General features: G+C 51.7%; 2 protein-coding genes across 3 annotated transcripts in view; both read right to left on the bottom strand.

The window, feature by feature from the left end:
* Positions 1 to 9: 9 nt before the first annotated feature.
* On the bottom strand, positions 10 to 5,667 carry zmp:0000001174 (retinoic acid-induced protein 2). The gene is made up of 2 exons (XM_037470023.2): positions 5,457 to 5,667; positions 10 to 2,293 (listed from the first exon to the last, which is right to left on the bottom strand). The coding sequence occupies exon 2, from the start codon at positions 2,214 to 2,216 to the stop codon at positions 753 to 755; it is 1,464 nt and encodes a 487-aa protein (XP_037325920.2). The 5' UTR covers positions 2,217 to 2,293; positions 5,457 to 5,667; the 3' UTR covers positions 10 to 752.
* A 2,204-nt stretch (positions 5,668 to 7,871) lies between these two features.
* Positions 7,872 to 22,272, bottom strand: part of nhsa (Nance-Horan syndrome a (congenital cataracts and dental anomalies)) — a 26,486-nt gene continuing 12,085 nt past the window's right edge. The window contains exons 2-9 of one of the 2 annotated variants that reach the window (XM_037469950.2): positions 18,855 to 19,007; positions 18,458 to 18,567; positions 17,810 to 17,872; positions 16,512 to 16,704; positions 14,918 to 15,049; positions 12,131 to 14,602; positions 11,634 to 11,733; positions 7,872 to 11,548 (exon numbers count right to left, since the gene is read on the bottom strand). In XM_037469950.2, coding sequence (XP_037325847.2) covers positions 10,891 to 11,548; positions 11,634 to 11,733; positions 12,131 to 14,602; positions 14,918 to 15,049; positions 16,512 to 16,704; positions 17,810 to 17,872; positions 18,458 to 18,567; positions 18,855 to 19,007 — 3,881 coding nt within the window. In that variant the 3' untranslated portion in view covers positions 7,872 to 10,890. Of the gene's footprint in view, positions 11,549 to 11,633; positions 11,734 to 12,130; positions 14,603 to 14,881; positions 15,050 to 16,511; positions 16,705 to 17,809; positions 17,873 to 18,457; positions 18,568 to 18,854; positions 19,008 to 22,272 lie in introns of both variants that reach the window. The other variant, XM_037469951.2, reaches the window with a different exon arrangement.

The following is a 22,272-nucleotide window of genomic DNA, read 5'->3' as shown; positions in this document are numbered from 1 at the left end:
TTTCCTCTTTTTTATAAACCTCCCAAAAACTAAAGACATGTGTTTTCTCTCACTCACTCAAAGGATGGATTTATTTCAGTCACTCGGTTTCCATCCGAGAGGATTTTATATTATTAAATTCAAGGCCCAATAGAGGGTTTTAATTGCATTTATTTATTTATTAAATGAGTAAATTCATTTTCTTCCTCATTTCAAACGAGTTCCACACAAACACATCGGAGAACCTCTGAGACTTTTAGTTCCATATAAAAAAAAGCACAAACTGTACAGAAAGCATTTGACTCTTTTCCATCTCATGTAAAAGTGAAAAAGGAGCTGCAGCTTCAGGCGTCACATGGTATAAATAACTGTTGCACAGTGAATAAATTAGTGAGGAATCTAAGCTATAAAGTGTATAAATAAAAGCAGGTCGTCCTGTATCTAAACTGACAAAGTGCACTCAAACACCCCTAAAGACACCAAACCACTTCTAACACGCTTAAAAAGGGAAATCAACATTAAAAAGGCTCCAGGTGTTTGTCCCACGTGGACGACTGAGTCAAAGAGTCCCCACGTGCGTCCTATCCGTGGACGGCGGGCGCTGCAGCGCCGGACCAATCAGAGCCGAGGGGCGGGCCCCCGGGTCCATCCGGCTCCCTGAAGGTCTCCAAGTGGAAAACCAGGAGCGTCTTCACCGCTCTGATGTCCGAAAGACGGTCTTCAGAGGGACAGTTAGTGGGGACGTCCCGCTGTGGGCGTGTCCTCGAAGCCCCTCACTTCCTGGGGAGCAGCGCCGTGAGCCTCTGCTTCTTCACGGGCAGGAAGTGGATCTCCTGCGAGCCGACCTTCTTCAGCCTGACGGCCCGGTTCTTGGTGGGGGGCTTCTTGCCGGAGTCGTGCTGTTCCTCGTGGGGGGACGCCGCCGCCGCCGCCCCCCCCTGACAGCCGCCGCCGTCGTCCCGCTTGATGGAAAAGTTCTTGGTGGACACTCCCGAGGTTCCCTTGATCTTCCCGCAGAGGACGGCGTCCTTCACCGAGACGACCACGTTGGCCGCCGGCGAGGCGCCGACTGTCCCCGGGTTCCCGGTGGCGCCCGGGGGGCCCGGCCCTCCGCCGCTGTCCGCCGCCCACTTGTGCTGCCGGCTGAACGCGAGCGAGGCCAGGCCCCCCAGGGGTTTGGAGTCCAAGCTCTGCTCGCATTGGACGCCCAGAGACAGAGACGAGCCGCCGGCGTCCTCCCGGCTCGAGTGGACGCACCGCTTCCTCGCGGCGGCCGGCACCGACAGGTCCAGCACGCCGTCCTGCTGCGGACTCGGGTATTCCTGTTTGGGTTCGACGGGGCAGGCCCTGAGAGACAGGTCCAGGGCCTGTCCCCCGTCATCGGGGGGCGGCGGGACGCACCTGCGCGGCGCCGGAGGAGACGAGGGACGAGTCGGGGACGTCTGGGTGCTTTTGCTCGCCGTGCAAACCGGTTTGGAAATGTCCCCTTTGGAGTCCTCAGGGACGGGGACAGGGACGGGCAGCGGGACGGGCAGCGGGACGGGCAGGGGGATGATGACGGGGTAGGGGACCAGGAGCGTGGCGGGGGGCACCAGCGGGGCCAGGGGGGAGGCGTAGGGGGGGGCCAGGGGAGGGAGCGGGAAGTAGGCGGGGCCCGCCTGGGAGGGGAAGAGGTCCTGCAAGATGGCGGCAAACGCCGGATTCTGCAGGAGTGAGAGCAGGTTGGCGTCCTGCGTCTGTCCCGCCGACTTCTGGTCGGCGGCCGGAGGCGGCGAGCCGAACGGGTTTGGGCACAGGACGCCGCCCTGCAGCTGGGGGCAGCCGGCGGCCTGCGGGACCCCCGGGGGGCCCACGTGCTGGAGGACCTGCTGGTCCAGGACCAAGGGCAGCGACACCGGGCTCTGGCTCGCGATCAGGTACGGCGCCGCCCCCATCGGGCCGAGCTGGGGCGCGGCGCCCCCGGCCACCTGCAGGTGGACGGGCAGCATCAGCGGCCCGTCCGCCAGGCACACGGGCCGCAAAACCGCCGCCGCCACTTTGAGCGCCACGGCCCCCGGAGACTCGGCGGCGGGACGCGGCGGCGTTGGTGCGGGGGGCCCCGCCTCCGCGGCGGTTGGTCCTTTGGCGCCGCAGGGAGCGGCGGCAGCGAGGGGGTCGGCTCCCCCCTCCTCCACTCTACCGGGGGTCTCTCCTCCCCCCGCCTCGGGCGGGACGGACGCGTCGGCGCCTCCCTCCATCGTTCAGCTGGAGGAGTCAGTCGGGACGCTCGCCGCGTGCTACTGGCGGGCGGCAGCCATTGTTCTCCCAGGATGCCCTGCAAACACAGGAAGCACAGCGCTTATAGTATAAATATTAGATATGATGGATACATTTCTAAAGGTTTACTTCTCGTATCGGCTTTTCGTTTACATTTAGGAATAATTAAGAAAAGTTGATTCATTCATTGTATTTTCCCACCAACTGAATAATCAAAAGGAAGCGAACTTGGAGGAGACACCTGGTGGCCTCATGAAACGTTCTCGCACCGAGGTGGAGCCGAACGTCTTTAATCACCTGAAGGAGACGAGAGGCGTGACCTCGTTAGTGACCTTATTAGTGACCTTATTAGTGACCTCGTTAGTGACCTTGTTATAGTCCATCAGGACAGATGCTCCCTTTTATTAACAATAATATGCGGGTGTGTTGGCTTTGCTCTGCAGGGCACATGTCCCGCCTGCTCTGCCTGTCGACCCCCCCCCCCCCCCCCCCATCCATCTGCATCCGTCATGTGGGCGGGGCTTTAGCCGGTGAACCTTCTCACAAACAAAACTCAATTAAATGCACACATGTTGTTCCAATTCTCTCTTTAAAGTGGGAAACTTTACCCTTCATGTGGTGTCGGGCGGGTTGCCCCACAGAGGACTCTGCCCCCCCCCCCCCCAGGCGGGTAGGATATTGTTCTGGAGCCTAGATCACACATTGTAGGATGGGATCCAGCTCATCCCTGTTTTACACGTGGGGGGGGGGGGGCACAGAATACAAACACGTGCATGAAAAGCGTCTTTTCAGCTTCTGGCTTTTATCTCCAAGTTAAGTTGTAAATCGCCTTATTTACTGAAATTGCTCTCTGGAATGTGATGTGACCTTCTGAAGTGTGTGAGGTTCGTCTCCATAGTGACGGTGTTTGTTTGGGTGTTATTTTGCTTTGTTCTGAGGGTCACTGTGTCTCAGAAGGGACTCTGGTGTCTTTTCTACTTAATGCACTTTCTGATGTGTGGACATTTTTAACCCCTGTGTTGCTGCCCTTCAGGAACAGGAAGACATTTCCTGCTTGATAACACGGTCACAAGTTCTGTGACACGATTAAGCATCGCCGAACGGTATGAAAGAAGTCTTTCTAACCCCCCCCCCCTCCGCCCCCCCATCACAGGCTCCAATGGTTCGGCCCGATGAAGACAGAATAAATAACTTTCTGTTTTGAAGGGATAAAAGCAGCATTGGTGATCTTCTCTGAAACCTTCAGATCAGGTGGTTCCCAGCAGGTGGGTGTGCCCCCCCCCCCTCACTGCTCGCTCCACCCCCTCCTTACTTTGAATCATGTGACAGGGAGTCAGCCAAAGTACATAGAGACCCACGTCAGCTTTGTTTTTCTTTCCCCAGTTACATTCTGTGCTTTGTCTGTTTCACAAGGAGGGAAGGTCATCAAGACCTGATCCGCTATGTGAACCTGTCTCAGTGTAGACCTGATCCTCTATGTGAACCAGGCCCAGTGTAGATCTGATCCTCTATGTGAACCAGGCCCAGTGTAGATCTGATCCGCTATGTGAACCAGGCCCAGTGTAGATCTGATCCTCTATGTGAACCAGGCCCAGTGTAGACCTGATCCGCTATGTGAACCAGGCCCAGTGTAGACCTGATCCTCTATGTGAACCTGTCTCAGTGTAGACCTGATCCTCTATGTGAACCAGGCTCAGTGTAGACCTGATCCGCTATGTGAACCAGGCCCAGTGTAGACCTGATCCTCTATGTGAACCTGTCTCAGTGTAGACCTGATCCTCTATGTGAACCAGGCTCAGTGTAGACCTGATCCTCTATGTGAACCAGGCCCAGTGTAGACCTGATCCGCTATGTGAACCAGTCTCAGTGTAGACCTGATCCTCTATGTGAACCAGGCCCAGTGTAGACCTGATCCGCTATGTGAACCAGGCCCAGTGTAGACCTGATCCTCTATGTGAACCTGTCTCAGTGTAGACCTGATCCTCTATGTGAACCTGTCTCAGTGTAGACCTGATCCTCTATAGAGAGATTTCCACCTTTCTTAATGTTACAGAGACCAGTGGTGGTGGAACCCCTGTGTGTCCGCTACTAAAGACATATCCGATGTCTCGAAGTTACTCCTCCACCTTCCAAATGTGGTCACTTCCTGGTTACTGACGGAAAAAAACCCAACAACATTCAGATGTCCAAACAGGTCTACAAACCAACATGCGTCGCCACGACGACCGCGTCCGCGCCTTATGCTCAGGCTGAGGACGTCGCGTTCTCTCCTCAGTGTGGGTCACATGTCGTATCGGCTAATGGACGCCCCTGTCTCCCTCTGGATCAATATATGATGTATCCATCGATCAAGTGGACCGGTTGCCATGGAGATCACGGCTTTTAGTGATGAATCATGTTTGAGTGATTGAAGCACTAAAATACACCGATGTATCTATATGAAGCCACTCATTGGCCAATAGGGAGCCGGAGAAGACACGCGTGTTGAACATCATTAAATAATAAACACAATGGCTTCTTCCGTATGATTATCATTAATTCTCTCACGGGTGGGGGAGGGGTGAGTGTGGGGGGGCAGGGGGGAGGGGGGGGGGGAGGTTCTGCAGGAGTTAGGGGTGTTTTCTCTCACCATTTCGGTCCCTTCACATGTGATGATGGCGAATCAATATAGCAATAAATCCAGGCTGTCAAGGGGCCCTGAACGCACCACCATGCCGGCTTCACGGGAGGTGGTTTAATACCAGACGGATTCAATACTCCTGGTACTACTGGTACAAGGAGTAGTATTAGTAGTACTACAAGTACAATGAGCCGATGTGTTCGTGCAATAACGACCCCTCCCTCCCCCCCACGTCCCCCCACGTCCCCCGGTGCGTCGTGAACGCGCACGGCTGCGACATGAAGGGCATTGGGGCGCGTGACGCTGCCATTAAAGACGCTATAATATCTGGCAGCGCGTGAGGGGGGGTCCGGGGGGGTGCGGGTCCGCGTGCTGAATCAAAACATGCTTTTTGTTTCTTTCTGAAGTTCGCGTTTTACGGTGCACATTAATAATAATTTAAAAAATGAATTTAAATAAGCTATCCGCGCGAATCATGTCTAAATGTGTTAAATGGCTTCAATTCCTTTTTAAATGCTCTAAACGGAGGATTCCCAGTTAAATAATTAACGAAGATATCAGAGGAAGAAGAGGAAGAAGAGGAAGAAAAGCCTCGGCTCACCGTCTCATCCGCTGCCCTTTAATTCTGACATCGACCCCCCCGGATCGGGGCAGAAACGCGCGCGTGGACTCGCTCACCGAGCGGACCGGACCGTCAGCTGCCCCCCTCCGCCGACGAGCTTCGAACGAATAGTTCGGCCTTTTTATTTATCTGCTCATTGCGGTCTCGACCAAGCGAGCGACTCCAGACTGAAGCTGCGCGCGCAGCTCCGTCAGCGCGCCCCCCCCCCCTCCTCCCTCTCCCCCCCCTCTTCCCTCTCCCCCCCCTCTCTGCACAAATGGTAAATAATAACAACGACAACGTTAACAAAGAGGTACAAATGAATACAAATGCTGCTATTTTGTTCTTACAATAATACGAATGACTTTTCATTCATTATCATTTTCACACACTATGATCTTTTTAATGTGTTTTAATCTCTCTGATTTATTTAAATGTTTTTAATTCTCAGAAATGTTATGAACCAACAACCTAGGGAAATATACGCTTTCCCACAGTAGAAGATGACAGTAGTGAGAGTAGATCAGTAGAGGAGGGGGGGGGGGGCGGGCAGCTGTGGATGAGACTCTGAGGAAGAGACCGGATCCCCTGGGTCTCCGTATCGGTCCCAGCCAGCCCGGGGCGCTGCCTCGGGGCCCCCGGGGGCCCCTCATTGTTTCCAGTTTAATGCTGCGTAATGAGCCTCACAATGCACCCTGGTGGGGACTTTGGTGTGTCCCCCCCCCCCCCCCCCCTCCACTATCGCTCACAAGAGGAGATGAATCTCAGATTAAGACTGAATGTGTTTTAACAAACATTATTAAAGCTGAAATCAGGAATATCAGTCATGCATCTCTAAATCTCTAATATATGTCATTTTAATGACATATATATATATATATATATATATATATATATATATATATATATATATATAATCATGTGGATGTGAACAGGTCGTATGTGAGATGGACATAAGTCAAAGCTCAGTGTGTGTTAGCTGGCTGTGGAGACGTGTCGGTGGAGGTAGAAAAGAGGCAGTGAGCGCTGTGAGGGTCGGACGCAGCAGGCCTGGAATTACCGGGCCAACTGCTGACATAATTGAATCTTCTGCGCAGGCGTTGCATGCTCGTTGCATTTAGAGACAGCATGAGGACTGCTGGGGTCGGGATCATGGGCTGAACTTCCGATTAGATTTTTTATAATAAGGCAACACCCTCCCCATTGTTATCGATTAAAAACGCAATGCCCCGTTTCAAAGTAATAGTATATGTGAATTTGAGGATGAACTTTATTGTTCTCTAAACACATGCATACAAAAAAATCATTCCGCATCAAACCAGGTGGCAACTTTCTGATCTGAAAAGTGAAGCCAAAGCTCACGTGTCATAAAGCTGCACTCTGCGTGGTGACCACCAGGGGGCGACGCCTCCTATGGAAGTCTATGAGGAAACGACCCTACTTATCTAAACGTGAGTTTATGGTCTCAGTCTCTAGTCTTCTTCAGCACAACGTGATGTTCATTTAGTAGATTGTGATCCATTTAGAGTCAAATGAGTAAACAGGAAAGATCAACTTCATATGTATTTTTGCTTCTTGGTCACTAGAGTGAATGCGGCTTTAACACATTTACCTTTTCATAAAACTGGGGGTTGCCGCTTGGCTCGGGCAGAATTTTTTTTGTTGTACCGCAAATACACAGAAAGTCAAAGTAAGGAAGGATGTGCATCATCTCTGTGTATGATACGTGTTAAGAGAAGATAAACGCCCTCACCCTCCCTTCAGCAAACATTAAAGTCCCACTCCCCTATCAGAGCCATTTCTCTGGATGGCACACAAAGAGGCCTTATTGTAATGCACAGCCAATCTGCATTAAATTACCCAGCATTCCTCTGTGGCTCCATCTGAGGGACACCATTCAGTGAACACCTTAAATCAGCTGCCATCTGCGAGTCAGGATGCGGATAAAAATGCTACTAATGAGGCCCTCTGCTAAGGTCTAATGTTCATGTATTAAACGTTTTTGAATCGGAAGTTTCTTTATATTTCCTCGTAAATAAGAAAATACTGTCATCATTATTTAATAATAAATGATGCATTACTGAGCCTCTGGATGATGAACAAAGCCGGCTGTAGAACCTCAGAATCCACCAGGACCTTCTGGATCAGAGTGAGAACAAACTCATTTTAACGAGAAGTTGTCACGTGACCGACTTACAGATACTACAGGTGAAGAGGGTCAAATGTAAAAAAGACATAATTCATATACTTCTGGGAAGTTTGATCAATAACATTGCATTCGATTCTATATACAGTTACGGTATATTTGATGTAAAAAGTATTTCATTACTTTTAGCCAAATGTATTGTGTTGCAGTAGATCATCACATGCTTCCCTCATGTACGTTCTGTAAAGAACAACACACATTCAAATGAGTCATTTTCAAGGCAGTCACATTTATTCATCTTCTTTTACACATTTGCTAGCGCTCGGCTTCGATAGGATTTAATTTGGGATTCCCACAATGCTCCCTAAAAAATAAATACAAGACCAAGTGTTCCACAGCTCAAAAATATACAGAGGTTGGAAATCAATGTAAACTTTGAAAACATGTTTTTTTCTTTTTTTTTTTTTTTTTACATAAGAAACAATTCAAACTTTGTGACATTTCCAAAAAGTATTGTATTCACAAATTTGTACAAAAAAAAAAAGAAAGAAAATAAGACAAAGCGGATAGCCAACAGAAGCACAAAGTACCCGACGTCCTTCTTCTGGAGTGTTGTTGCAAACGAGTCACTAAAAGCCTCCTTCCAGTCTGGAGATATTATTAGAACAGCTCTATAAATATCTGCGGGTGCAGCGAGAGACGGACGCATCTCCTGCAAACGTCACTTCATCAGTGCAAAAAGAAGAGGATGAAGGAACCGTTCGGAATGGCGTCGTGGGTGGAGCCAGAGAGGAGCGCAGTGTTTACAGGGAGCGCCCTCGTCTCCATGGTGACGGAGTACCGGCGGCGCCAGAAACACACGTGTAGCCGACGACCTCCTTTCAACGCCATCGACCAGCAGCTCGGTGCAGCGAGAGTGTTTTTTTTTTTCGTTCTTTTTAACGGCGTTATCTCGAGATCACAAGTTAACTTTTTTTCCTCATCGAGGGAAAAAAAACGAGACGAGATCGTGAGAAAATGTTGTTTCCTCTGAAATCTTATGACGCAGATGAAACTTTAACCTGTGATTTACTGACATCATTCGACAGACTTTTTCAGATAGTATCCAAATGGATAAATAGCAGTAAGCGACCACATGATGAAATACACAAAAATCTAATAAAGAAATTGCTATTTTCTTTTTGTTTGTGCTTCTTTAAATATTGTCCAAGAAATCTAATTTCTATATACGCATTTCATCTGTATCCTTTGTGAAAACCATGTTTTAAATAAACCTGTCTGTTGCTAGCTATCTAAATATATATATAGGCTTTATATATAGTACATAGAATCTTTTGATAATTTACTTTTTAGTGTCAGCTGATTGGCTTCATTCATCTATTAATACGGATATTTTGCTCATCAAACATCTTTCATTTGTACAAAGTTTGTTTTCTTGAGATAACAATACAATTAACTTGTGACCTAAAAAGAATATAAAATATGTCGGTAGAGTCGTTCTTGGCCTCTTAGTCTCTGCAACAAGTTTCTGATTTGAAAATAACTATCTGAATAAAATACCTTATTAATAAAACCAGCATTTCATTGCATTAAAGGAGTTCATCCAACAACCAAGAGGGATTTTCTGTGTTAGTTATAAAAATAAACATCTTCTGATTGTTGGCACACAGAAAGCAGGGCTCGTTGTATTTTGATGGGGAATAAAACCACGTCTCTAAATCCAGGACTTGCTTCTGTTTCATCACAGATGATCAACCAGCTCCACGTTGAACTCCTGACGTCCTCCGTAAAACCCCCAGAAACCTCACACAGGCCACTAATGGCCCGAGAGTGGAATAAAAGGCAGATCTGATCCCCCTGAACACTTCCCACTCGCCTCCATCGACAATTCACGAACACACCGAGCGAGCAAACCACAAACAAACACATGACCTCTTTGTTCTTCTGCAGCTCTCGGCTTCACAACCTCAGACCTTTTGATCACTTTTTCGCCCTCCTCTGTTAACACTTGGCCACCTGCTACGATTGTCAAGTTAGTGCTTCCTGTGTTTTAGGCCTTGGTTTTCTTATTGCATGAGAATTTATTAAAATATCGTAATAGCGTGACATCTTTGATTTAATTTACAATACGCTTTTAAAAGTTGAATATACAATCTGTGTGAGTAGATGTATCGAGGCTTTCACATTTAGTTTTCCTGACAATCGTTTGGGGAGTATGAAAATGATTAGTGGAATTGTGCGAGTCTAATGTATTCACAGAATACATACTGTTACAAATTCAATATACTTCTAGTTGTACAAGATAAAAGCTCTGAGAATATGACAGCAGGTGGAACTTTAATATGCTGTAGTAAGATTTAAGGAAGACTTTAGAGCTAATGTGCCATAAACTAACTCAATAAAAATCCTGCAACGGGTCAGACTTTGTCTTGATTTTATTTCCGTACTGCGCAAAACTCAAAACCAGGATCGCAGGTGTATGTGCTATGTATGTACTTATGCTAATTGCTAGCATTCACATAGCTAGCACTTATGCTAAATGCTAGCATACACGTAGCTGGTACCTATGCTAAATGCTAGCAATACACATAGCTGGTACCGATGCTAAATGTTAGCATACACGTAGCTGGTACCTATGCTAAATGCTAGCATGCACATGAATCTGTCGCATGTGAACACATATTTATAGAATTTATACTGTTTTTTTTATTACCAAAACAGGCTAGCGATATGTGTTATCACTTCCCATTAGCATAAAGTATTTAACAGGAAAACGGCTAGTTAGCAAGAAGTTAAATGTTAACATTAATGTAGACTGAGCTCAGTAGTTAACTGTTCCGTAGCTAGCTAGCTAAGCAGCCGGCCTTTGTTGTAAAATATAATATCTGAGCCTCACGTGTATGAAGTTATTTTATTATTCATTTAGGATTTGCTTTTTCCGGCTGTGGATGTTGATTTGTTTTTATGATCTGACCCGTGCAGGACTCTGACATAAGCACATTTTGCTTTTCATTCGTACTCATCAATCCTTATTTTTCTACAGAATGCAGCTGCAATTGAACCCAAGTTACCTTACTGCAGAGTGTGCACATCACAAGGGTAGTTTTTAGACAAACTGTGTATAAAATAGTTTTAAAGAATAATCAAAAAACATCTACAAAAACCAGCCATGATTAGTCAAATTAGGATTATTTATAAACACTTATTAAATATATATTAGAACTCATTCTGGTCCGTTTGTGTTCATTGTAAACTAAATCTCATACCTCGCGACTCGTCTGCTTTTCCCTACGTGGAGCTCTGTGGCGAGCGGTCGTCGTGAGGACTTCCGTCCGAGTTCTCCGCCTCGCCCTCGGAGATGGCCTGCATGGGCGCCGGGTACAGTCGCCCGCGGGCGCTGTAGCGGCTGCTGCTGGCGGGCGGCGGGATTCTGGGGCGGCTCTGCCTGGAGGCGGGGGACAGGGCGAAGGTTTTCGGGGAGAAGCCCTCGGCGTTGGCCCCGGGGTAAGGGCTGGAGAGACGATCCGGACCCGACTGGTTCTGCCGACGCGGGGGCGAGTCGGGGTCGGTGCTGGGCCCCGGCGACTCCGCCGGGGAGTCCGGCGCGGACTTGGGAGCGACGGGACTTTTGAGGATCTCCGCGGCCGACATGCGGTAGCTCGACTCGGAGCGGCTGCCCTTCTTCAGCAGCAGCAGCTTGAACTCCTCGTTGGAGGTGCTGGACCTCTTGGCGCTCCTGTAGATGGGTCCGGAGACCCGGTGTAGGCTCGGCGGGGTCAGGGCGGCGGCGGGAGAGGAGGGCGAGGAGGAGGAGGAGGGGGGCGACACCGGAGGGACCGGGGAGCCTCCGGTGCTGCCGGGCGGCGTGGACCCCGACGCGGCACCGAGGCGGTTCCTCGCCGTGTGCTCGGCGGAATCCTTCCTGCCCAACACTTTCCTTTTGGACCTGAGGACGAGACAAATCCAAATCAAGACTCTCTGTGAAACCGGGGAGGGGGGGCGGAAAAGAGGCCGGCAGCCACAGCGCCTACCTGTGAATCATGGCGAACAGGTCCTCGGTGGTCCGAGCCTTGGCGGGGGACAGAAACACGGAGTCGTCACTGGAGGGAGACGCCGCGCAGGACGTGGAGTCTGTGCACACAGATCCACATTAGAACACATCACACACACACACACACACACACTGATGGTGTTTCTTGAAGACAAAGCGATGAGGTCAAACTTAAACGGTACTTTTGGAATCTTTCATGTCTAAGTGACCAATGAGGTGAACGGTGCTTTTAAAGCGGTCCGGAATTGACGAATTGACCGTCTTCTTAAACTGGAAGACGGTCGAATAGATGGAAGTCAGCGGTACTTCATCTCGTAAACGAGGACCGACCGGAGGACGGGCAGGTCGTCACGTTTAAAGGGCTACAAACATTCCAGTAAAACGCCTTTTTTAAGACAAGATGAGTAACCGACGAACGCTGTGAAAGGTCTGCGGGACTCGACCACGAACATTGAAAAGCCCTCGGTGTGAAGGTACCTTTGCTGAAGCGCTCCTCGTCCCCGCCTGTGGAGCCCCGAGAGGAGCTTTGGGCCGACTCACGCTCTTCCTCCTCTACGCTGCCTTCATCGCCGGTTGGACTCCTTTCCGGGGCGTCTGATTGGCCCTCAGTTGCGGGAACTTCGTGAGATAGAGATGCTGCTTCTCCTTCTTCTGCTTCTTCACTCCCTTGCAGCTGTGAAGCCTCGGGTGTTTCATCCGTCTCTCCTGCATATCCGTTGACTTCCTCCTCCTCCTCCTCCGGCCGCGGCCCAGACATCGCCTCTGTCGAGGCCTCCTCATCCCGCCCCCCCCTCGCCTCGCCGTGACCCTCTCCGCCCGAGAGCTCTTCGTTGGAGGTGAACGCGGATTCACACGAGCCCTCGGAGGGCGGGCGGCAAAGGCGCCAGGGGCTCCTGAGTGCGTCGGTCGAGTCCTCGGCTCCGTCCTCGCGGCGCCCCCCGCGGCCCTTGCCGACGGGTCGGAGCCGGACCGAGTGCAGCGCCGTGGCTGTGATGAGCATGGGGGGGGCGGGTCCGGGCGACACCGGGGCTCTGTGCTTGTTTTGCTGCGGCATTTGAATCGGGGCCCTGCAGGCCGGTGACTTGACAGTCAAGTCGAGGTGGGAGGGGGGGATTATGGGCAGCTCCAGGTCCCTGCCGGAGGAGGGGGGCGGGGGGGGCGGCGGCTGCAGCGACACCGCCGAGAGAGACGACTTCCTCTCGGGGACCTTCGGCTTCCTCCTGCCGCTGGCCGGCGACGGCGGCCGGGGGAAGAAGGCGCCGGGGACGGAGGAGGTCGGCGTCTCCGACTGGCTGGAGTACCCGCTGGACGGGCTGGCCAGGCCCGCCAGCTTCAGGTCCCCCTCCGTCGAGGGGGGGGAAGGGGAGGTGGGGCGGGAGGCCTGCGACTCGGAGCTCTCCTGCGCCTTGACGCACTCGATGACGGTGGTGCCCGTGGCCGTGCTGGAGTTGGACAGCGACCGGTACGGGTCGCTGGACTTCAAATCGTTCAGGAGCCACAGGTCGGCGTAGTCCGACTGCACCGCGCCCTCGTCCTTGAACGACCGCGCGTCCGTGCCGCCGAAGACCCCCAGGTCGGGCGGGTCGGCCGAGCCCCCGACGCCCCAGACCTCCAGGGGCTCTCTGACGAGCGAGGGGTCGGACAGCGCCAGCTGCAGCCTCCGCTCCCTGGAGGACGCCCTCGGTTCCGCCCGGTCGAGGGCGCGTCCGCCGCCGCAGAGCTTCCTCAAGGACGAGCTCCTCTTCGGCGGACACGGCTTCGCCTTCGGCTTCCTCAAGGAGAGGCAGCGCCTCCCCAGGCTGGCGTGGCCGCCGAAGTCCGAGTCGGAGCCGGGGGTCGCGCAGCCGTAGGAGAAGCTGCGGCTTCCCTTGATGCCGCAGTCAAAGTGCATGGAGGTGAAGTAGCCCTCGGTGTCCACGGAGTAGTGCGAGACGGCGTCCGCCTTCTCCGACGGCGGCCTGTCGGAGAAGCTGCTCTCGCAGGTGGCCATGCTGGTGAAGCTGGGGCAGCCCAGGCTGCTCTCCGCGTCGCGGCCCGGCTCGGGGCTGAAGTCCCGGGGCCGCCGGGGCCCCGCGTCCGGGTAGCTCCAGTCGCCCTCCATGGCGGCGCCGTCCCCGGCCTCCTCCAGTATGTCCATGGCGGCGGAGGAGAAGGAGCCCGCCCGCTGGGTCCGGAGACCCTGGAGGTGGTCCAGCAGGAAGCCGGCGTTCAGCGAGAGCTCGGAGTCGCAGTGCGAGGAGCCCGTCAGCGGCGGCGAGGCCGCGGGGGCGATCGTCTCCGAGGTCTGCGAGGGGCAGGTGGAGCTGCTGCCGCTCCAGTTCCCGCTGGAGGACTGGTGGTCGTCCTTGTGGTCCAGCTGGACTCCCGCGGCCGAGACGGAGTGGACGGGGCTGCTGAAGGTGTCCGAGCTGGACGAGATCTCGCAGCTGCCCATGCCGGCCTTCCTGGTCCTCTCCATCCAGCCGCGCTCCGGGCTCTCCGCCAGCTGCTTGTACTTCAGGCCCAGCTGGCGGTCGGAGGCGGCCCGGTGGTTAGAGCCCTCCCCTCCGTCCGCCAGGATCAGCTCCCCGGGTCCGGGCAGGAAGTCCTCCGCGAAGTCCTCCTCCTCCTCCTCGTCCTCCTCCTCGCTGTGTCCGTCCCGCACCGCCCTAGCGCCGTCCCGGGGCAGACTGCGGGTGCGCAGGCGCCCGCCCACGGGCCCGTGGATCATGGCGTCGGCGTCTGCCGACAGCAACAGGATGTCGCCCGCCGAGTGGGAGAGGGCGACGGCCTGGCCCCTCTGGGACCGGACCCTCCTCCGAGACGGGGCTCCCGAGATCAGGAAGTCTTCGGTCTGGCAGCCGGAGTCTCGGGTGCCGAGGTGGGCGTCCAGCTCCTCGCCGTGGGTCGCGGCGCCCGGGCCGCGAACGATCGCCGCGCGCTCTCTGGAGCCGGGGGAGTCGTCGGAGTCTGTGGAACGCAACGTAACATGAGCTGCACGACCTTTCCATTCATTGAACTCATTACCTTGTTTCTTATAATAACTCTCCTCCATCTTTACATCTATTCTCACCCCGTATCATCTCGTCATCTCTCTTCTGTCTCTTGGCTAAAAAAAGCATGAAACGTCCCAAAAATAACGCAACTCGTCTCACGTTCACTTCAAAGAAGATTATTATCAAACCAAACGACTCAATGATCGGTCATCGTAACAATCAAACCTATGAAAAGGACTTTTCTTCTTCTTACTGAGAGTTAGACTGGTGAAAGGTCTTCGTCGCGTACCCGGATCTCGCTGCACCTGCCGGGGGACGCCGGCGACCGTCCTCCTCCTCCGCAGCTTCCTCTTCCTCTGGAGCACCGACTGCGAGTGGACCAGCGAGCAGCGCACACTGGCGTCTCTGTCGAAGCCGACGCCTGCGAACAAGGGAGGAGACGTCAGAGGAATCTCTGATGAGCCGCTTCCTCCTCCTCCTCCCCAGCCATGTGACGGCGGGTCAGGCCTTTTTCTTCGGCGCCATGGCGATGGCTGCAATTTGCCTACGATGCGAGTCCTACAACTCTTCTTTTGACTCGGTGAGTGAATCCCTTCTCCAGCCGGCCGGAGGGAACTAATTGGCATTCGGGGGGAGCGAGAAGTCAAGCGGAGGCTCGTGAGAGGTTCTGCTGATCGTGGCTAAAAGCACAACATCTTTAGTTATTGTTTTAATGTCTGTTTTTAATGTTGCAATCAGTTTTTCATTGTTTTATCTTTTTTTGCCTCATAGTTTTTTTAAGTGAATCACTTTTGTATTTGCCTTTCAAACAAGAAGGCAATTCAATGAACGTGTTTACGGAGCGATTCTGCAGGAATTTGTGCCAAATGACGATGTTTATAGTCGGTAGAATATAATGTTTAGAACACAATAATGCCGCCTCCCTGAAAAAGGGAATTTATTTTTCCACTCAGGGCAGTTCCACACTGACATGAATACGTCCGTGTAGCTAGGGACAGATTGGCTTAACTTGACCTTTGGAAGAACGGCGCTGCATTATTCTGCAAAAAGGCAGAAGGGAAACGGACAAAACAAACTGTAAAGAATCAAAAAGACTAATCGCCAGGGATGTAAACTTAATATTCATGCTAACTTTATTACCTTCATACAATATGTAAATTAAGAACTCATGTATGATATGCAGAATAAAGAACCAAAGGTTGAATATCCTGCAAAATATTCACTTAATTGCAGAATTAACCCCAGAAATGTGACCCTGTGACCTTTAAGCACAGCCAAAGGGAGGCTAGGCATTGCTAAAGGGAGGCTAGCGGTGCTAAAGGAAGGCTAGCGGTACTAAAGGGAGGCTAGCGGTGCCAAAGGGAGGCTAGCGGTGCTAAAGGGAGGCTAGCGGTGCCAAAGGGAGGCTAGCGGTGCTAAAGGAAGGCTAGGGGTGCTAAAGGGAGGCTAGCGGTGCGGAGGGAGGCTAGCGGTGCTAAAGGGAGGCAAGCGGTGCTAAAGGGAGGCAAGCGGTGCTAAAGGGAGGCTAGCGGTGCTAAAGGAAGGCTAGCGGTGCGGAGGGAGGCTAGCGGTGCTAAAGGGAGGCTAGCGGTGCTAAAGGGAGGCTAGCGGTGCCAAAGGGAGGCTAGCGGTGCTAAAGGGAGGCTAGCGGTGCTAAAGGGAGGCAAGCCGTGCAAAAGGGAGGCTAGCGGTGCGGAGGGAGGCTAGCGGTGCTAAAGGGAGGCTAGCGGTGCTAAAGGTAGGCTAGCGGTGCCAAAGGGAGGCTAGCGGTGCCAAAGGGAGGCTAGTGGTGCTAAAGGGGGGCTAGCGGTGCCAAAGGGAGGCTAGCGGTGCCAAAGGGAGGCTAGCGGTGCTAAAGGGGGGTAGCGGTGCGTTGGATTTACCCGTCACGTTGATGGGGATGAGGCACGAGCTGACGACCTGCGAGCTGCTTTTCATCCGCTCCTCGGGGGTGGGCAGCGGCAGCGCTCTGGACCAGTTGGTCTGCTTGTCCAGGGTGGAGGGGGTGTTGGGGACAGGGAACTTGGGCCGGTGGCCCAGGGCCACCTCGTCGGAGTCGGGGTCAAAGGTCACGGCCTGCAACACATGGAGATTTTTGTCAGAGGGCGTCAGGCAGGGAAACAATGAAAAGGGATGAAACTCAGCGTCAGAGAGAAGGGGGGGGGGGTGTCTGGTAGTGAGATGATGATAACGTTTTATTAACCGATGCACTAACTCTTCTAGAAGCTGAGTTTCACTTTGGATTCGTTGCAAATGAGAATAAAACAGGAGCATGCTTTAGAGACACAGAAAGTGCAGATTCAAAGCCCAAAGAAATCAAATCCACAAAGGGTGAAATCTAAAGAGGATTAACAATTGATGAAACCAACTGAACTTTAACGGGAATTATAAGAGACAATCTGTCATTTCCAATCACAACTCAGCTCAAACTTACGAGTCTCTGGAAATATCAGAGTGGGAATAATCCCCCCCACCCCCCCCATCAGGACCAGCTCAGACTTAAACCCCTGGTTACCCATCACCCACAATAAATCGATTTAGTCCGTTATTAACTTCTTACCTTGATGTTCCCACAGAGAAGAACATGTGAAGTGGGAGTGACTCTCAGGCTGAACTGGTTCCCAGACCCCCCCCCCCCCCCCCCCCCGCCCATTTAAAGCCAGCTCTGCAGCCTTTTGTTCTCTCCGGTCCCAGCAGACCAATGAGACCCAGACACAAAAATAAAGGCCACAAAAGAAAGTGGTTTCCTTGGAAACTTCTCCCAACCAGGAAGAAAAAAAAACACCAAAAGAGAGAATTTACAGCTGATGTGATTCAAGGGCAGAGGAAGCATGAAGGAAAGGAAACGAGCAGGCATCAAACGTAAATTAACGGCAGGCAGACAGAAACTTGTCAGCTCTCTGACAGGTGGGTGCAGCCCCAGAGGGATCATGGGTAATAACAGGAGCGAGCTCCAGGAAGCCGACGCCCCCCCAACTTTAAGTGTGACCGTGCCACACACACACACAAATGCACACACAGGGTCATGGGGAGCGCCGTCATGTGACATCACAGGTCGGAGCAGGAAGCTGACGACCCGAGAGGAGCATGCACTTCAAAAGAGGCTGGAAGGAGTCGAACAGAGAGGAGAGGTCAATAAAGTGCTGGAGGGGGGGGGGGGGAGGGGGGAGGGGACCACTACCTTTCTGCTCCAGGGAGAAAAGCGGCAGCATTCGGTGGGGGAGGAGGAGCGGGTGGATTCGAACTGAAGCACGGGGCAAAAACAAAAAAAAGGGACAAAAACCAAATGAACATGGAGGTCTGTTACATAGAGACGCATACAAATAACAACAACAACAACACGGGGGGGGAAGGCGTGTGGGGGCCCGTTTGAGATGACCAAGCCTCTCGGAGTGCAGCTGAGACAACGTCATCAAATCAAGATTATAAATAGGATTAAAAAAATTCATTCCAGCGGAGGGTTTTAATCCCGACGAACTAGAACAAATGATCCTTTATTGATCCCCGTGGGGAAATTGTTGTCTGCATGTGACCCTCAGTGGGAGCAGGTAGCAGTTAGGGGTTTGGTGTCTTGCTCAAGGACACGGGACAGGGGACAGGGGGCAACCGGGGCTGCTGCCACAACTGTGGTTCCTGCCCCCCCCCAGAATATTTGGGGACAAATTGTGATAAACTCCTTTTAATCCTGGTTTTATTGATGCACTTTTAGTTCAGATGAAAAAAGGACAAAAAGTAAAAGTAATAACAAAGAATAATAATAATAGAAATAGTAAATAAAATGTGACTTCTGTGTTGTGAGAATGTTGATATGAGGAATGTTCGAACGCACCGCGGAGAGATCCGTGACGCTGCGTTGCCGGGCGACGGGGGAGGGGGGCGACGCCGGCATGGCGATGGTGACTCTGCGCTCTCTGCTGCCCGACCGTCTCCTCTGGTGACCTGAGGGGGGGGGGAGAGGACCGCGTGAATGAAACGTCTCATTGCCATGGAAACGGAGTCACGGGGGGGGGGGGGGGGGGGGGGGGGGGCAGCGGCGGTGAGACGTCATTCAGAAGTCACACTTTCACACGTCACTTTAATCTGAGCCACAAAACCACGTTTCAGCACCCGGAGCTGGAGGCTCCTCGTGTGCCGCAGCAGCTGCAAACGTCCACTAGAGGTCAGAGCGGCCCCACCATGCCAGACAGGAGGGATAAGTTAGTGATGGGGGGGGGGGGGTGTCTCACCTCGGTGGGGGGCCCACAGACTGAGGCTGGCCTGCCTGTGGAGGTCCGCCACACATGGCGGACGGGTGGAGGGCCGGAAGGCGTTCCTCTGCAGCAGCCACGGGGATCGGTAGTGTGACGTCAGCTTGCTCTCCACGTCCAGGTCGGACACCGCTGTTAAAGAGGGGGGGGTATATTTAAATATGCACGTCAAACACTCAATCAAAATGTCTTCATCATAGATTTCTGCAATATATCCAAATGTAACATTGTTTAAACCTCCACCCCCCCCCTTCATCTCCCCAGGTCACAAAAGGTTCAGAAGCTGCAGAGAGAAGATTTCTGGTGAATTACTGCTAATGAAGCTTTATCTTCTTTTTTATCTTCTTTTTTATCTCATTTTATTGCAAGTTTATTTTAGGTGAAATAAAATCAGACCTTTACAGTTGTAAGTGCGTGAAAAAATAAATAGTCATGAGTCAATTATCCCTGTTTAAACACCCCCCCCCCCAAAAAAAACCTCTCCCATTGTCTCCACACACACACACACACACACACACACACACACACACACACACACTATAGTGAGAAAAGTCAAAAGGTCAACAAGAGAAACTGCAAATCTCCATAAACTACGATGGGGGGGGGGGGGGGGGGATTATCTATTGTCTAAATAACTGCAGAGAAAGAACTTTATTAAATGTAATGTGTAAACCAACAGATTGGATCCGTCTTGACCTGAGATCAGCTGAGTCAACGTCACGCTGAGAGACGAACTATTGACACCAAGGAGCCCGACACACTTTCCCTTCACACACACACACACGCGCACACACACACACACACATCATTACACGTTAAGGTGGGGGGGCGTAACTCACTCAGCTGTAAACCCAAACATCAGAACGAGTCGGAAGCGAGAAAAAAGAAAAACTGTGATTTCACGCAAAAACGTTCCTTTTATTTCTGCTGAGAATCACTGTGAGAACGGTCCCCCCCCCCCCCATCATCCTCAGCCTGCAGGCCGGAGGAGGAGGAAAGCCCTCTGCCTTGTAATTTCACCAAGCTGCGGCCCAGACAGGAGCCCCCCCGCCCCCCCCCCCCCTTTCGTTCACACACCTACAATTAGCCGACACGGCGGCAGATGTCAGTCGTCACGTCGCACTTTGATGGAAGGAACAAAAGTGAGTGAAGACAAATATTCAAGAAATGAAACTGTTTGAACAAAAATGCACAGAAAAAAACACAGAAGGGTTTGTTTCTAGGAAGCTAGTGAGGTAGCTAGTGAGGGAGCTAGGGATCTAGGGAGCTAGTGAGGGAGCTAGGGATCTAGGCAGCAAGTGATCTAGGCAGCTAGTGGCCGAGTGACTGAGGTAGAACGCTTCCTTCCTTCCTTCCTTTGTGGGGGTGGAACGTTGCGTCTCTGCAGCCCTTCTGCCCCACTGGAGCATCTGCTGCCCCTCCCCCCCGCCCCCCTCCCCCCAGCAGCGGGTGCAGATGGCCTCCAGCACTCGGGGCCACTGCAGTAATCTGTTGATGGTCGGAGAGGCAGCGCCGACCCGACCCGCCGCGGCGTGGAGGAATGTTGACGGGACCCCCCCCCCACACGTGCCCCCCCCCCCCCCCCTCCTCCATTCTACACCTTTAATATCTTCATTAACAGATACATCACAGTTTTATTCTCAATGTATCGTTGGACGAAGACAAAGAGTCTCAAAATAAACTAAATAAACCAATGATTTTGAAATTGAGGAACAAAAACAGTTCTGAGAACTAAACGTGATTTTTCTTCCACAATAATGTGAGTTGATTTTTGAGAAATATAAAAGCCGTTCATTTGTGGGATTAACCTCTAATGATAATAATAATAATCCCAGAACGATTCAAACAAAGAAGACCTGCGACACTAGACGTCCTGCATCCTTTCTCATCCTTTCTCGTCCTTTCTCATCCTCTCATCTACTGAAAAGCACACAAACCGACGAGGAGACGGGGGCTACTGACCTGAAACGTTAAAAAGAAAGAAGGACAACCGTCTGCAATCAGCCGCCGAACCAGAAGAGGGGAATCCCTCTAATGGCAGAGAATAATACCCCCCAGCAGATAATCCTCCTCCAGCTGAGGAGGAGGAGGAGAAGTTTGAGAATGAGGAGGAAGCCGATTTATATACGTTTGGATTTATATTGATTTTTCTTCTCCTGTACGTATATATATACGTGTATATGTGTTTATACATATTATTATACACACATCTTCGTGACACTCTGACTCTTCACGTCAACAGATTTCATCCGTGTCATTCCTCGGCGAGCGGATGACATCATGGCGGCAGGAGGATGACATCAGCACAGGTGTGCTCGTGCTCTTCACTGCCCGGAGACACAAGTCCACACAAGAAAGACCTGGAACCAACCGTCTGTCTGTGAGGAGGGGAATCCCGCTGATGTCAGCGTTTCCATCGCTATGACGACCGCGGTGCTGAGGGACGACGGGCTTCTTGGCGCTGAACGCTGCAGCAGTTTTGGCTGCTTTACTACAAAATAAAAGTCCTTGCGCGGAAGCAGAGGCAGCGTCACGGCTTCGTTTCATCGCTCATTCTAGAAAGTTCATGCTTATTTTTTTGGGGGGGGGAAAAATGAGCCATGTAGAATTAATTTCTTGCGAGGTCAAAATGACCTTTGACCCGCGCACCGGCTCCAGGAGGGCGGCAGCTTACCGTAATAAGGAAGAAAAACATCACAGAAAGACGGAAATGACAATCAGAGACAGAGACACAGAGTGCAGCTTTAACATCACACACATCTGTATCCACGGCAACGCCTGCTGTCAAAGAGTCTCCCAGCTGGGACGTGATAGAAAGACGAAGCTTCACCGAGGTTCAGAGCCACTGGATCGAAGGGGAGAGGAAGCATTTTGTATTTTGTCCAGAATGTTCCAACTTAAAAACGGTCTTTTACCAGTTTGGACGTTCTAATGAGAGACGGTTCCGCCGTCTCCTGCTCCGCCTGACGGGGGCCGACCTTTGACCCCGACAACACTGCTCTTGCCTCTTTACCCTAAAAAGATGTAAAGCAACCTGTAACCCTGTGAGGGACGGGGAGGCACGCAGACACTAGGCCGCTGTAAAGAGTAACCCACTGCCATTAGATGGCTCAATATTTCCGACGGTCCTTGAACTCATCATGAGTGACGAACATTTCCGTAAAAAAAAGCAGCCAAAACGAAGCTTAAAATTGTGATATTATCAAAAACATTTCAAACTATAAAACCATGATTGATGATTAAATACACTAAAATAGCAACTTCTGCTGAATATGTTAATGATCACAGAAATCCAGCTTTCGTCTCTTTCTTCTAATGAGTCATATCTTTGAAACAGTGTTATTTTGCACTACTGTCACGATCGAGTTCTGCAAAGAGGTGAAGGGCTTTTATTTTG

The sequence above is a fragment of the Pungitius pungitius genome, chromosome 7, assembly GCF_949316345.1.
Source record: "Pungitius pungitius chromosome 7, fPunPun2.1, whole genome shotgun sequence".
Classification (NCBI taxonomy): Eukaryota; Metazoa; Chordata; class Actinopteri; order Perciformes; family Gasterosteidae; genus Pungitius; species Pungitius pungitius.
Note: the sequence above shows the minus strand (reverse complement) of the source record. Positions and strands in the feature narration are given on the sequence as shown.

Bases quoted from the DNA above. Each gene is read 5' to 3' on its own strand.
- zmp:0000001174 (XM_037470023.2), bottom strand. From the start codon at position 2,216: ATGGAGGGAGGCGCCGACGCGTCCGTCCCGCCCGAGGCGGGGGGAGGA.